The following is a 15,384-nucleotide window of genomic DNA, read 5'->3' on the forward strand; positions in this document are numbered from 1 at the left end:
AGTTAAACAAATTTCTTGAGCCCATAAGAACCAAAAACTTAGATTCCTATGTGGTAAACTTATTCATACCCCCAAATTCTGTGAAGAAATTACAGCTGTGACAAAAAAACTTAGGCTGTGAGGATAACATTTGTTGTCCTGTATGTGAGTGGATATCAATGTTTAAGTCAATATCACTAGATGTTTGCAAACTGAACTGGGGTGACAGACATGCCCTACTGTGTCCATCACTCCCTGACCAGTATCAGCAATCTGCATTCTGCACTTTGCCCTGTTTGTTTCATTTTAATCTCCTGGGAGAGGTTTTCTAGTGTCTTGACTTGCTTTCCTGTCCTGTTTTGCACAGAAACGCTCCCGAGGACAAGTGCTGTTTGACAAAGTGTGCGAGCATCTGAACCTGCTAGAAAAGGATTATTTTGGTCTCACGTATCGAGATGCTGAAAATCAGAAGGTGAGAGGTCCAAGAAATATGAACCACTATGGCTGGATTGTCTATTACCGTATAGAAGTGACCCGAAACCAACCAGACAGATGGCATTCTCTATGAATACCTCTGTCCCATGCCCCAGCACACCTTTGGGTCCCTAGGTGTCATTAACCTTTTTCTTGATGAAGAAAATCCTTGATGAAGAAACTTCCTTGTATCCTTGGATATGTTTGAGAGAGTAGACTAGTTTCAGTTTTCATCCTTGATATTTAGAGCTAAGAAAACATTTGATATGGGGCTCTTTCTCGTAATATAGTTAAACCTATTTCTTGATCCCATGAGAACGAAATATTTAAATTCTTATGTGGAAAACTTATTCATACGCCCAAATTCCGTGAAGAAATTGCAGCTGTGACAAAAACAATTAGGCTCTGAGGGTAACGTTTGCTGTCCAGCATGTTAGTGGATGTCATCAGACTAGATTTTACTCTGCTATGATTCAAACTCATACGTTGTTTCTCTTTCAGAATTGGTTGGACCCCGCTAAGGAAATTAAAAAACAGATTCGAAGTAAGTTCCTTTGGATTCTTTGATGTGGCCCTGGTGACAGTGTGAAGGCAGGGTGTTGGTAATCCACCCTCGAGTGGCTCACATGAAGAAGAAATTGTTCAAAGACAGATTGTAAGCTGAAATTGGACCTGACACATGGCTCTTGCTCCAATAGGACTTGTGTTTGCCATCACAACCCAGAAATTAAAATGACTTTGACAGGTGACCTGGTCCTTGCCTGTACACAGATGTGAAATGCAGTTTAATCAAGTTTTGCTACACTTAATCATTTAAAGTTCCAGACTTAATTATTAATGTTAAAATTGCTGCCAGTGTTCAGAAGCCACAGTAAAATTAACCATCTGATGGCTTTGAAAGTGGATAACAAATCAGTGGCCTGTTGTTGTGGGAAACCTTTCCTCACCCCCTAAAGACAAGAGATACACATTTCCACTAGGCTTGGTGGCACGTGTTTGTAAATCCCAACCTGGAGGAGGCTGAGGCAGGGGGATCACAAAGGCAAAGAGATAGAACTTGATCAACAACAAAGAAGTAAGTGTCTGCCTCCTAAATGACAAGATCATTCCATGAGCAGATCACAAACCCGGAGTATAAAGAGCTAATGATATTAAGCGTGTTGCTAAATCTCATGATTAGATGCAATTAAAATGAGACATCGTTTTTCACTTATTCGGGTCAGTGAAGATTTCCTAAGTTTAATACATTTTTTTTAAATAGTCTGTACTGGCTAGTGCACGCCACATTGGTAGAATGAGACCTCTCAGAGAATGGAGATCAAGCTAATGAACACAAGTCACAAACTTATGTAAATTCCGACACTGGAGATTTTGTTCTTAGGAATGCGTTCCTGTTCATGTGTGTTTTATAAAGCCACGACAGGTCATAAAACCTCACAGTCTGCCACATATGTGAGTAGCATATTTATAATAAGGTAATTTATGGCACATAGGAAGAATATGGCATATAGTCATTTATGATATCAAAACGCTGTAGAATTCTAAGATCTGTCAAGCATTGAAGATTAACATGGGAAGCTTTTCATGGGACAGTTTTCCATTTATCCCAATTTTATAATGTGAAATGCAGCAGGGTGTACTGGGATATTTACCTCAGTGTGCTGGAGCCATGCCACCTCCTGTTTCCCACCAGGCCATCCTCTGAGCTGAGGCGGGGCTTTCTGCTCTTATGAACACGCCCCTCTCCCCAGACTATCTGTTTGTTGCTTCCTCCCCTGTGCCACCCCCCACCCTCTCTCCCCCTTCTCTAAATTTCTCTTTTTCATTAAAATGTCACATTTCACTGGCTTTTTGTTTGGAGCCTTAATTGTTTAGATTGTATTATTGTCTCCTTGAAATTCCCGCCCCTTTGGAAATGCCCTGCAAGACTTGGTAGCTATTCCAGGAAAGAATTTGACCCCTTTGTAATGGCGGTCACGGAAGTAATGCTGCGAACACACACACACACCCCTCCCGTACTGGGACCACAGGGGTGCTTACTAAAAACCAGAGGGTCAGCACGGTACTCTAGGTCTCAGGAATGAAAACCTCTGGGATAAAGCTCAGAAACTTTCATTTCTCGAAACTCTTCCAGTACATTTAAGCTCACTGTCATTTGCAAACTGATTTGTAGGATGAGGTTTTTTGTGTTGAAATTCATTGCTTCTACTTTCTACTGGTTAGCTTCCAGCTTTGAGTTGTCAGTCTCGTTTATTATAAAATGGTTTAATTGTACCACAGAACTTGCCATTGGAATCAAGGCTTCCTTGAAGTAGATGAAAGTTATGAAAGAACAGTGAACCCCCCACCGCCCGTTGGTTTGAGTACCACTTGCTTGCTGTAAAGCCAGCTCCTGTTAACCAGCTCGCTATTGGCAGACACCAAAAGGGGTCTGTTTTTAATAAGAACTGAGCCAGAATCAATAGGAACAAAAAAAAGGAAGACTTTGTAATGTAACAAAAAAAAAAGGCATTTTTTGGAGCAGTAGAAAAAATGATCCCTAAAAATACATTTGAATGGCAGATATTTATGGCTTATAATTCTTAAAGACCATGTTGCCTTCGTGTTTTGAATGGCTTGAAAATGATATGAAGTACCAGTAATAGCTGGTGAGATGCTCACTCTTTGGCACATAGAATCTTACGTGTGAGGTAGATGGTAGTTCGGAGAATAAGCTAGAAGGTGAAAGTGGTGCTGTGGTGTTGGTAACAGAGATGTAGAAACCAACAAAGCCAAGCATTGCCACATGTGTAAATGTGGGTAGCGGTGCTCCTTTGTCCAGAGTGTTTGGGGTGGCTGTGGAAAGCACAGAGTCCCCAAAAGTCATCTCACAGGCAGAGGAAGCATAGCAGGAGGATGTGGAGAGGACTGGGCAAGTAGAGCCCTTCCGGGGGTCACAGACACACAGACGAGAGCAAGCCTGTGGCGAGGATGGAAGCAAACTTCCATTCCCAGATGCCAAGGAACCATTAGTGTGCTATTGAAGTGATGCAGTTTCACAGAGAAGGAATGCCCAGGAGTCGATCAGTCGCTGTATTCTAAAGCCAAGAGAAATGAACAAGGCGAGTAAGAGAAACGAAGATTATTTCTTAAAACAGAAGAAAAAAGTACAGAAAAGAAGAAAATGAATGTGCTTCTGCTTCACATTTATATTGAAAAATACCGTCACTCCGTTCCTGAGATGTGGGGCTCGGTGTGCCGGACAGCGTCTAACATTAGTAAGACTCACGAGAGACACCGTAAAAGAGAAATGGTTTGCTTTAGCCCAGGGTTCTGAGGTCACTTGGCTCATTTGCTCCTGGGCCTGTGACTTGGCTTGTGTTGCAGCAGAGAGAGGGTGACACTGGAAGCTGCCTGGACTGAGGGTGTATGCATCTTTATCACAACGCCCCTCCTCTAACACCCATGAAACTATGAATCTATAACTGGATTAATCCACTCATGGTCACAACAGAGGTCCCGCTTGAGCACAGCTTCCCTGAGGACCAAGCCTTCAACGTAAGCCTCTAGGGACCATTTTAAATCTGAACCACAACACTGGGAAATGCATTCAGGTTAGACAAGTAGAGACAGTGTGGAGAATGGAGTGGCTAGTGTCTGCCTGACTCTAGTACTGCTGCCGAGAACTTAAAAGATGCCATAGGCAAAGCATGGTATAGCATAAAGAAGACCCATGTGAGTTGTGGGTGGGGGTTGGGTGTTCCTTGGATGCATTCAGATAACCACTGCATCGAAACTGCAAGAAAGGAATCCTCGGCAGCACACAGATCGGCCCATCTATTGAAAGCAATATTCAACATGACAAACCTTTCCAGTAAAATTAATAGATATGCATTAGTCCCTTGACATTTATCGTAACGGGATTTGACCTGCAATAACAGAGCAGAAAGGACCTAGAAGATGGGAGTTCTGTCTGTGCTGTTGGCATGCGACCTATCAAGAAATTCATAGCAGTAAATCTAGCCAATTCCAGTTATCTGCTACAGGTTTACACCTGTCTCTTAATCTTCAGAAAAGGAAAAAAATTTGGTAAATTCCCTTGCTTTTTGAAAGGTGCCAGTAAATGACTTGACTGGGGACCTGAAATTATAGAGTTCAGTTAATAGTGATCAAAGGGTGTCTGGTGTTAACACCTGGAGTTGAGGCACTTGGAAATTGAATTAAGAACTAATTAATAATTTTGTTGCTTGTAGTTTCCTAAGGATTTGTTCTGATGTGTGTCCTACCCTACAGGTGGTGCTTGGCATTTTTCATTTAATGTGAAATTTTACCCACCAGACCCTGCCCAGCTATCAGAAGACATCACCAGGTATTTGAGTGGGAAATGTGGGCACGCTGGGAGACCGACACATCTCTTGAGTGCTCTGGGAAGAGCACGCATATGTCTGGTCCTTACAGTCACTGCCCCTCCAATGGCAAACAAAAGGCAACTGAATAAACATAAACATGAGACATCAGGAGTTGCCAGATCCTATCTCTGTGAGAGTCCCCATAAGGGTCTGTTTCAGGGTGACAGGCCACCTGCTTATTACTGTGTCATCCCTGAAGAGCCGCCACCCTGTAGCCTTTCTAAAACCACTGATTGCATTTCTGCAGGCTCTACAATCTGGATCAGATCATCTCTCAATGATCCCGCCTCCCGACCCATCATCATACTGGGCCGGGCTAGCATTTCTGAATTTGGATTCAGGGGTAGAAGCGGGGACACAAACGTCCAGGACCGTCCTTCTCCACTCACATCCCTTGTGGATGCTCCCACCTTGCACTTTGGAAGCCCCAACCCTCACTGTGTTTGGTAGTGAGATTATGAGCAAAGTGACTTAGTCTTGTATGTGGGTGATTTTTCTGTGTGTCTTGTGAGTGCGTGATTTTCTTTGTAAGCCTCATGCCCTATTGGGAGGATTTTCAAAGAAATTACTTGAAACAGTGCCTTCCACTTGCTGCATTGAAAAACAGTTTTACCAAAAACTTTGAGAAGGAGTTAACAATTAGTTCCAGAGGGGTTATTTTTATATTTTCAGGAAATCGGAGAAAATTTGTATTTTGCCTATTTAAAGACACTTCTGCCCAGAATTAAATTATTAGTAATGATTAATTTTGTGGTTATACACCTTAGACTTATAAATGCGCGCACAGTTCCTGTCTATTGTGTAGTGTCTGCAGAACCTGTGTGATGTGTAAGTTTAATATTTGAATTACACAGACTTCTCTTCTATTGGTGGCTGAACTGGCTTCCAGAAGACCTGCAGACCTCTCTCACAAGTAGAGTGTAGATGACTACGAGCATAAAAGGTCATGGGTATTGGCACTTACCCTCCGTGTTTATCTGATAATCTTTATTTTATATTTTCTTAGTTATCAATCTCAGACAGAAGATAGATCAGCTACTGATGTAGCTACTTTATGACATCATGGCAGAACTATTTGGAAAATGCTTTATATTCCTCCTATTTAAAACTATTCACCTATAATGACAAGAGTCTCAGATTTCAAGGTGGGAGATTTTTATGGAATTCGTATCAGCTAAATTCCAGGAAGTTATCCCACTAAAAAGAGATAAAAAGAGTAGAAATTATTTGTTCTTAGAAATGCAGCCACCGAACATAGAGTTCCTAAAACACAGCCACTGGGTTATCTGAGGTCAGCTTGGTCAAATGAAAAGACCTGTCACCTAGATTTTGGAATGAGCCCTCCCTGAAGGCTGCATGGGGTCTGGTGGTTTTGTACAAGAACGTCCTTTATATTACAGTTCACCCCGACTGATTTCCAAGAATGTGTAATGCTAGGAAAGTACATCTTTAAATGTCTTTCACTCTGCTCTTGATGGATCCTTCTTCTAGGTTCCTTAAATACTGTCTGTAGCCTGGTAGTGCTCCTTATCTAGACTGATTATTGTTGAAATCATTTTAAGAGTATGAAGTTGTGTCTTTAAAGATTTTACCTGTCTGGGAGAAATTGTTTATGAATACTAAATGCTCTCCTTTTTTAAAATTCCTCGGAAATCTCACACATGAATACATGTTTTTAGAACATGTTCACCCTGTACCGCCCCTTCCAACTCCTTTTAGTGTGTCCTAATGCCAGCTTTCTCTTTGTCCCTTCGGCTCCTGGAAGGTACTACCTCTGCTTGCAGCTACGCGACGACATAGTGTCTGGAAGGCTGCCCTGCTCCTTTGTGACTCTCGCCCTGCTGGGCTCCTACACTGTGCAGTCAGAGCTCGGAGACTATGATCCCGATGAATGTGGAAGTGACTACATCAGTGAGTTCCGCTTTGCACCAAACCACACGAAGGAACTGGAGGAAAAAGTGGTTGAGCTGCACAAGAGCCACAGGTTGGTTCAGAAAGCCGTATGCATTCATGGTGCAGTTTGCAGCGAGAGCATCAGGCCTCCAGCCCAGTTCTGATTACAGGGGGCTGAGGGGGGGGCGGAGGCCACACATGGTTAAATTGATGGTGTAGGTAAACTCCCTCTCAGAAGAACATCCAGACATCTGGATGTGAATTTTCCTACAAAGCTGTCTGTCTTGTGGTTATTTTTCCATGTACATGCTAAGAATGTCTTTCCCACCATGCTTGGGAGCAGACAGGTTTTGGATTTCATATGTTTTCAGAATACTGGATAGTTGTATAATGTAACAGCATATCTTTGGGATGAAGCAAGAGTCTAAATAGGAAACTTTATTTACGTTCTGTAGACACCGAATGTGCATGACCTCCGAATTGTACATGACACATGAATGTGCATGTACAAAGGTGACTTTGTACAGTATCTTTAGAATGCCTTGCGCAGGGTATCAGAAGATACAGATTTTTGGAAAGTTCCAGCTTTGGAATTTTTGAATGGGGGATGCTTAAACCCGTATCTGCTGCTTTCCCAATGAAGGCTTTCTTACAGGACGGGAAGGAGTGACAAGGGAGACTTTGCAGCTCTACCAGATAAAGTGAAAGCCGCCGACTGGCATAGGGGAGCAAACGTGGCTAATTGCTTTTGATTTTCAATTCTAAGTGATTGGAAAAGATTAACACTTTTTTTTTTCTAATCAGAGGAATGACGCCAGCAGAAGCAGAGATGCATTTCTTGGAAAATGCCAAAAAGCTCTCCATGTACGGGGTAGATTTACATCATGCCAAGGTATGCATTTTCACACCCTAGTCCACTTGATTTCGTTATGGCTACAAGCTGGAGTTTGTACTTCATTTGGTGGAAATGAATACTTCTGTGTTTCAAACTGTCATGTCTGAAGCCCCCCTTCCACATTAAAATAAATAGTGCTCATCTCTGTAGGGAGGTAGGTACCCTTTGTGGCTCAGACTTACCTCACTGCCCTTGGCTATGCCCCATGGAAGACAGCCAGACATGAAGTGTCTGCTGTATGTTGGTTCCAGTGTAAACTTAACCCTGACCTAGGTACCCTAGCTCACCCTGCCTTCCCTGACACAATTGTATCTCCTACTCTGTGCTGGCATGTGCCATCTGTGCCCCCAATACCCTGCTTCTGCTCTTTCCCTGACCATAACTTCCCCTCTTTATCTGGACAATCCCACTCTTCTCTGTCTGTTTGTCTGAAGTTGGCCAATTGTCCAATGCCAAGTGTTACATCTGCTATGTGTCAAGTGCTGTTTGTGCCCCTGTTTTAAAGCCCCACTAAGCATTCAGTGAGTTTGTGTTAAATTTAAAGACCTCTGTCTCTAAGGTTCAGTCTCTCTGACATATATAATCAGTTCTTTGAGATAAGATTTCTTTAAAAGTACAGCAGCTAAGGGTAGCCATTCAGGGCAGGGATTGCCTCACAGACTAGTAATGGATGCAGTAGTACAGTGTTTGAAATGCATCTTGGGAAGAAAGAAATTGAGATTAAACCACAGGAGGGTTTTGATTGTGGTAGGGGATAGGCTTGTTTTGACTCTCTATGTCATGCTTTTTCTAGAATTTCCTGCTCAACATTGAGAGGATGAGTCCATGACTACAAGTCAACTATTTAGACAGCTGTGAGCAAACATGCTGTTAAAATACAGGGAAGCACTTAAAACATTTATCAACAAAATAGGTGAAATCTGTTGGGACTCTAGAGATGAAATCTTGTATTTTAGCCTTGCTCAAAAGGTCAGTCCTTAAAGATCATGAGTAGTTTACTTCTGGCTGACACTGACAAGATAATATCAGTCCTGTATAGGAATAAGGAGATCTGACCTCTAATAAATGTCTCCAATTTCACAGTCTGGAACTCAAAAGAATGTGAAATTGCAGGCTTCCAAGGAAGCAAGTATCTTTTAAAGTCCATTGTGAACCCTAGAGATAAAAAAAAAAATTCCAGCTGGCCAAGTTCAAGCAAACATCTCAACAACCATGGTAAACAAGAAGGAAGTCTGTGTTCTCTAAATCCTGTTGATAAGTGGGGAGCTCTTGTGTTGAATTTTGGGGAGCAAGGCAAATCTACAGTGTGGTTGGACAGGAAAATATAGACATCTAGATTTCATGGATGATGTCTATGTGGTTTGATTGGTGGTGTCTTTGGCTCACCACGAACATCACAAGGAGAAGCACTTGTAAGTCCAGTGTACTATTAAGATGTCTGTGGGTGTGGCTGGGGCTCCTGCCAGTGGTATGCCAGTAGAGTAAATGCCAAGTTCCTTGAGGTGTGTGTGTGTGTGTGTGTGTGTGTGTGTGTGAGTGTGGTGTGTGTGTGTGTGTGTGTGTGTGTGAGTGTGTGTGTGAGTGTGTGTGAGTGTGTGTGATCACAGCAGTAGGTTCCTTTTTCACTCATTTTTTTCTACTTTATTCGAGATACACATTTGGATAATGACCTCAAAATGAAACTAAGGATATACAGTGAGATTTTATTTTAAATTCTCTTCATGTTTTCTCCATTTGTCTAAAAGGTGAAGAAATGACCATGAAAAGATAATCTGAGTGAATGTGGCATGACTTTTGTGTTACGTCATGCACTGTGATTCATTTACTACCTAGACATAAAGATTAGCGCATCCTTTGGGGAAGTGCCACTCAGGATGTATCATTGCTACCAGGAAAAAAATCAAGCCACTTAACATCGAGGTACCCACTGAACTTAAATAGATGGCTGCTTTTTATTTAATAATATGATCTGAAATTTTTCCAATTAAGAATAATGAATTACGGAAGTAGAATGCATCCTGTTATAGGTTTTTATCTGAATATTAAGTATAACAAATGATTCATTTGTAGACTTCATTTTCTCATGAAGCCGAGCTCCATCGTTTCAAGAAGGAAATTGACTGAATTAAATTAGTGCTAATTTCTGGTCATCAGTGAGACGCTTTTCTCGTGTGGACAGCACAAGTGTCTTTGAGCTCAAGATCCCCTTAAACATTCTGGATTTTGATCTTGGATTCAAGAGTAAATAACCAAACATGATGATAATCTTGTATTTGGGAAACCTATCCTGAATAACATGTTTTCTTTTAGGAAATCTATATGTACTTGTTTATCAATATCCATCTTAACTAGGTTTTGTCAAAGCTATTTGTTTGATGTAAGATTATGAAGTGTGTGTGTGTGTGTGTGTGTGTGTGTGTGTGTGTGTGTGTGTGTGTGTGTGTGTGTTCCTATGGATGAAATATTGAAGGACGGTAGTAGTTTAATAGTGACTTTGAATAAAGAGACAGGCTAGGTGTGGTGATATATACCTGTTACCTGAGCACTCCAGTGGCAAAGGCCGGAAGATTGAGAGTTTGAGGCCACCAGAGCTACATTAAGATCTCAGACATCTGTAGTTTGGTGGTAGAGTGAAGCCCCAGCTTAAATCCTCAATGCTGAAAGAAAGCATGAATAAATGAATAAATGAATGAATGAATGAATGAATGAGTAAGTGATTTCAAGGGATAGCAGAACTCTTGGCCCTCATCAGGACAAACTGACCACCCCGGGTCTGTCTACAGTGCCAGCACAGCAGATGTATGAATGCCACGGTAGAAAAATGCCCCATGAAAGGTAACCGAAATTTCAATGTCAAGGATCCTTGAGATTATCTCAGTCTGTGACTATGGCAGAAATTTTGATACAGAAATATCTTTTGTTGTTGTAGTTAATGAGCTACAGACTTCATATTTTTTATTCTCCTTTGCTCTCAACAAACTTGTTGACTTGGATACCCACTGGGCAGGCCCTGTGCTGCCCAGTTACAGGGGCAAAGCAGAGTGCAGTTCTAGCCAGCTAAGTGTCCAGAGAGACTTAGTCTCAGCAACACTGGCTACCAGAAGTGGAGATGATAAAGGAGCCACACACAGTAAATGCACAGGAGGAAGGGTGGGCCGTCCCTTCCTTCTCTGTGTGATGGGCACTGTTCTCTTTATGGGGACTGCCATAATAAGTGGTGAGAATATAGATAATAATGAAAATGGTTTAAATATCCTTTTCCTCTTTGGACAAAGGCATAAAATTGTTGATCTCCAAAGAAAATGACTCAAAGAACAGCTGTTGACGTGGTGCCTCCTCCTGCTGGCCTGTCTGTTTATGCCGAGGCAGAGTCCCCTTTGAGTGGCCATCGGGACAGACTGGCTGGTTTTCGGGGATCAATACCAGTGGCTTGGGGGGGGGGACATCAGGTTGTAAGTTCTGAAGTTGCACCTTTGAATTAAAGCCCTACCAGTAAGGGTTTTTTTCCCCTTGTTTTATTATAATATAAAATACTGACTTCAAATCATTTCACTTTATGGAATAAGTTGATATCAAATAGAGTATGTTTCCAAGTTAAAAAATATTTGACTTTAAACTATTGTACTTTTTCAAGATTTAATGTTTTTGAGTGAAAAAGTTTTCATTCTGGGAACATCCAGCTCTCTTGCTCATGGTGAGGGTCATAGAAACCCCCCACCATGTAGAACAAGATTCCCCTGTATGGTTTTTTCCATCACTCCCTCTCCACTTCTCTGGTGCCACACAGTGACTCCAAGCTGGCAGGCCCATGACAACTGCCAAACAGAGTCCTGTGTCTTATTTTCTGGACAGGACCTGCTTGTGAAGCCTCTGGTGGGCCTCACATACATTCTGATGCCATCTGGTCTTTTATCCTTCAAAGTCACCACAGAAGTCCATCTTACAGATTTTGGTGGATAAAACATTCAAAGGGGACAGACTCTTAAATCAGGGTACCAGGTGACCCCACGCCTCAGGATTGTGTGTGTGTGTGTGTGTGTGTGTGTGTGCGCGCGCGCGCGCGCAGTGTTAGTGCTGTAAGCCTCATGTACTCAAGTGAATTGATTTAACTTCATCAGCCCTCCATAGTGAATAATACCATCATTAAAATGCTATTATGTAGTAGTGGTGTTTTAAAAATTGCAGCAGTATTTTTCATATTTAAATTAGTCAATTATAACTTCTGTCATGGAGACCTTAAATCTTGAACGTGCAGAAAATGGAAATAAGTGAAGTACTGATGCATTGTTTCTTTCAGGATTCGGAGGGAGTAGAAATTATGTTAGGAGTCTGTGCAAGTGGTCTGTTGATATACCGTGACCGGCTTCGAATAAACAGATTTGCTTGGCCCAAGGTCCTAAAAATTTCATATAAACGGAACAACTTTTACATTAAAATCCGGCCAGGAGAGGTAAGTACACCCATATTTTCATAGGCTTTGAGAAGAAAGGCTGCAAATGCAAGCAGAAGGATAAGCTATGTGTTTGTGAGTTCCCAGCTTTGTGGTACAGGGAAAATTATGTCTGAATGCCTGAGAATTTGTCATAGGTTTCTCCAGTAAATAGTAACAAGATCTTCCCTTCTTTTTAGGTTACCCAGACTTCTTTTTAACCAACTGCATACATTAACTGAAGGAAATTTTAAAATCATATCTTTTAATGTAGAATCAAGATTCCTGCCTAATTTTTGTATACTTCAAGCTGTGGTGAAGGGCTCTGTTTCTCTTTGTCCTGTTGCAGTCTCACTCCCCCGCCCCATGTATCTTCCTATAAATCTGGCTGCTCCCCCAAGTCAGTAGCTTCAGGATACCATATTTTAAGGTACAAGAAACATTTAAGCGGAATTCTCAATGTGAATTATGTAGCTTTTTTTTAATTAGACAAACTAAAAATAAGAATTGATACTTTTTAAGCAACAACATACACAATGAATTTATGTCTTCCTTGATGATTTGTACATAGTAAGCTATAAATGCGTGCTCCTCAACACACACTTAGGAGAAAACTAATAAATACCTAAAATTTCCAATAGGTATGGTTAGAATATTGAAGGCTGTCAAACCTCAAAGATCCCTGCTCATTTATGTCTCCGAACACTTTCTGGTATAATGAAAGGATCGTCTCTCTTAAGATTTTTACCTCTCCACTGGAGTTTCTGAGTAGAAAATCATTTGTAAAAATTAAAACATAAGGCTGGAGAAATGGCTCTGTGGTTAAGTGTGCCTATTGCTCATGTAGAGAACCCATATTACAAGCACCCACTTGGTGGCTCATAAATATCTGTGACTGCAGTTCCAGGGAATCTGATGCCCTCTTCCAGAAGTCTCCCCAGGCACCAGTCATGAAAATGATGCATTTATATACATGCAGACAGAACATTCCTTCATATGAAATAAACCTTTAAAACATTTAAAATGTAAAATTTAGGACAAGAATCATATTTAATGTAAAATCATAATTATAATGACATAAGTCTCATATGATTATACCTGAAATTGTAGTGTTTTAAAATACAGCTCTTAAAGATTACATGATAAACATGTAATGCATACATTCATTTGAATGCAGTGAAAACTTGAGTGATCACTTTTCTTGTGAGACAGTATGTTGAACATTAGAAATAGATAAATATTACCTGCTCTTTCTCTTAAGGCATTTCCCATTTATTTTACATTGAGCAGAGAAACAGTGAGTGCTCAAAGCTGTAATACTGTGTTACACACAAGATGGTGCCCTGTAAATATGGAGTGAGCAGTGTGTTACACACAGATGGTTCCCTGTAGACGTGAAGTGTGTTACACACAGATGGTTCCCTGTAGATGAGAAGTGTGTTATACATGAGATAGTTCCCTGTAGATGTGAAGTGTGTTACACACAGATGGTTCCCTGTAGACGTGAAGTGTGTTACACACAGAAGGTTCCCTGTAGACGTGAAGTGTGTTACACACGAGATGGTGCCCTGTAGATAGATGTGGAGTGGGCAGCATTAGGGAAAAGTCAGAAGGGAGAGCTTGTGACATGAACTCGCAGACAGCTGTGATCCGTGGAAGGTTTAAATAAGGACACAGCACACAGGGGAAAACACTTTGCATTCGTAGGTTTCATAATGAAATCCAACTATGTAGTGTGTCATTGGGTTAGGACCCAATGACTCAGAGGCTTTAGGAAGAGAATGGAGGGCACAGGTTTGCAGGAAGGTTCTGGGCAGAACTGGTGAGCTTCGGGGAAGAGTAGGGAATGGGGAGGTAAAGGGAGAAATTTCCTTTACTTCCCAAGAGTCACAATCCCGGTTCCCATGAGTGAAACTGACAGATGGTTTTAAACGTGAGGGGAAGGTTGGGGAAATTTTTCAGAAAGTAATCAGGATTGAAATTCTTTTAACACAGATCCACTCCCTGCTCTTCCGTTTCTCCTGGTTAAAATTATTAACAGTTTGCCATTTTTGTAGCATTAAACTTTAAGAATCATAAAGGAGAACCAAAGTCAGAGACTTCATAAAATAAAGGTCTTTAAAGTGTCAGAATTACTCAATCCTTAGTAGGCTTGCTGGGGTGAAGACAGACTTTAAGGATTGCCTCTTGCACAGTAGATAGTAAGTAGTCACCAGCTGTGTACAACTTATTGAAGGCCTTAGGCATAGCATAAATTTCCCAAAGAATGGGAAGGGTTCAAAAGGAACCCCTAATAAGATAAGTTCAAGAGAAGGGCAGGCAGAAGAACTGGGCACCAGGGACTAAGTGCCATGTGGCGTGAGTCTCTGAGGAAGGTGATCCACTAGCAGTGTTGTGGGCTGCACAGAGGACATGCAGAATGTGGACCAGGGGAAAGCGTGTTATGAACAAGTAAGAGTTGGGGAGCAGCAGGACCGTCTGCCAGGGAGTGTTGCGGTGAGCTGGCGGAGGCAGCAGAGCTGTGGCTCCTCGTCTGTGAATATGAAAGAGAGCAGCGAGTAAGGCTTTGGTCCTGGAAGAAGCAGATGCAAAGAAACTCGTATCCTTCATACTCATATTTGAGTTAAAAACTGCCGGTGGCACGCAAGCTCGCAGCCACGAACCAGAGCGGGAAAACATCAGCAGACTGGGGGCCGCTTATCCTGTGCTAAGGGCAGCAGAAAACTGGTCTGTTCCCACGAATGAATGAGCAGCTAGAAGTGTGGGCGGGGTGAGGCTCTCCAAAGGCTGAAGGGCGATGGGGTTGGAGGGAGGTGGCTACCAGATAAGGCTGCACTTGGAGGAGTAGGAGCGTCCAGTGCTCCGCAGCTCTGTCAGTAAATAGAGCTGACAATGAATCTGGCATTTCAAACCACGTAGTAACGACGGTTTGCAGTATTCCCAGCATTAATTCATGTACGCGTGCGAGGTGACAGATGTGCCAGACACCCTTGATCTGGTCATCGCATTGTGTGTCCTTTGAAATTCCACAGTATACTCCAGAAATGTGTTCACTTACTATATAACCATACAAATTCTGAAAATTTTTAAAAAGAGGAGAGAAATTCCAGCATCTTACATGGAGAGGGGGCTGACTCGGCAGCCTCTGGCCTGGGCAGAAGCGTCCTGCTCTTAGATGTGAGACGCAGGACTAAAGGATGGAATTTTAGTCAATAGCCACAGGACTTACCGGGACCTTAGGGCAACGGCAATTTTTCTAACTACCACTGCAGGAAGGGGCAAAGCAAATGAAACTGGGCAAGGCACCCTTTGACGTATTTTCCCAA

General features: G+C 42.0%; 1 protein-coding gene across 5 annotated transcripts in view; it reads left to right on the plus strand.

Annotated features, from left to right (window-relative positions):
- The window catches only part of Epb41l3 (erythrocyte membrane protein band 4.1 like 3), an 81,371-nt gene that overhangs the window by 35,248 nt on the left and 30,739 nt on the right, over nt 1-15,384 (plus strand). For all 5 annotated transcript variants that reach the window (XM_035439297.1, XM_035439299.1, XM_035439301.1 and 2 more), the window contains exons 3-8: nt 347-451; nt 955-997; nt 4,726-4,801; nt 6,607-6,825; nt 7,539-7,626; nt 11,927-12,079. In XM_035439297.1, the coding sequence (XP_035295188.1) occupies nt 347-451; nt 955-997; nt 4,726-4,801; nt 6,607-6,825; nt 7,539-7,626; nt 11,927-12,079 (684 nt within the window). The remainder of the gene's footprint in view (nt 1-346; nt 452-954; nt 998-4,725; nt 4,802-6,606; nt 6,826-7,538; nt 7,627-11,926; nt 12,080-15,384) is intronic.

The sequence above is a fragment of the Cricetulus griseus genome, chromosome 2 (genome assembly GCF_003668045.3).
Source record: "Cricetulus griseus strain 17A/GY chromosome 2, alternate assembly CriGri-PICRH-1.0, whole genome shotgun sequence".
NCBI classification, from domain to species: Eukaryota; Metazoa; Chordata; class Mammalia; order Rodentia; family Cricetidae; genus Cricetulus; species Cricetulus griseus.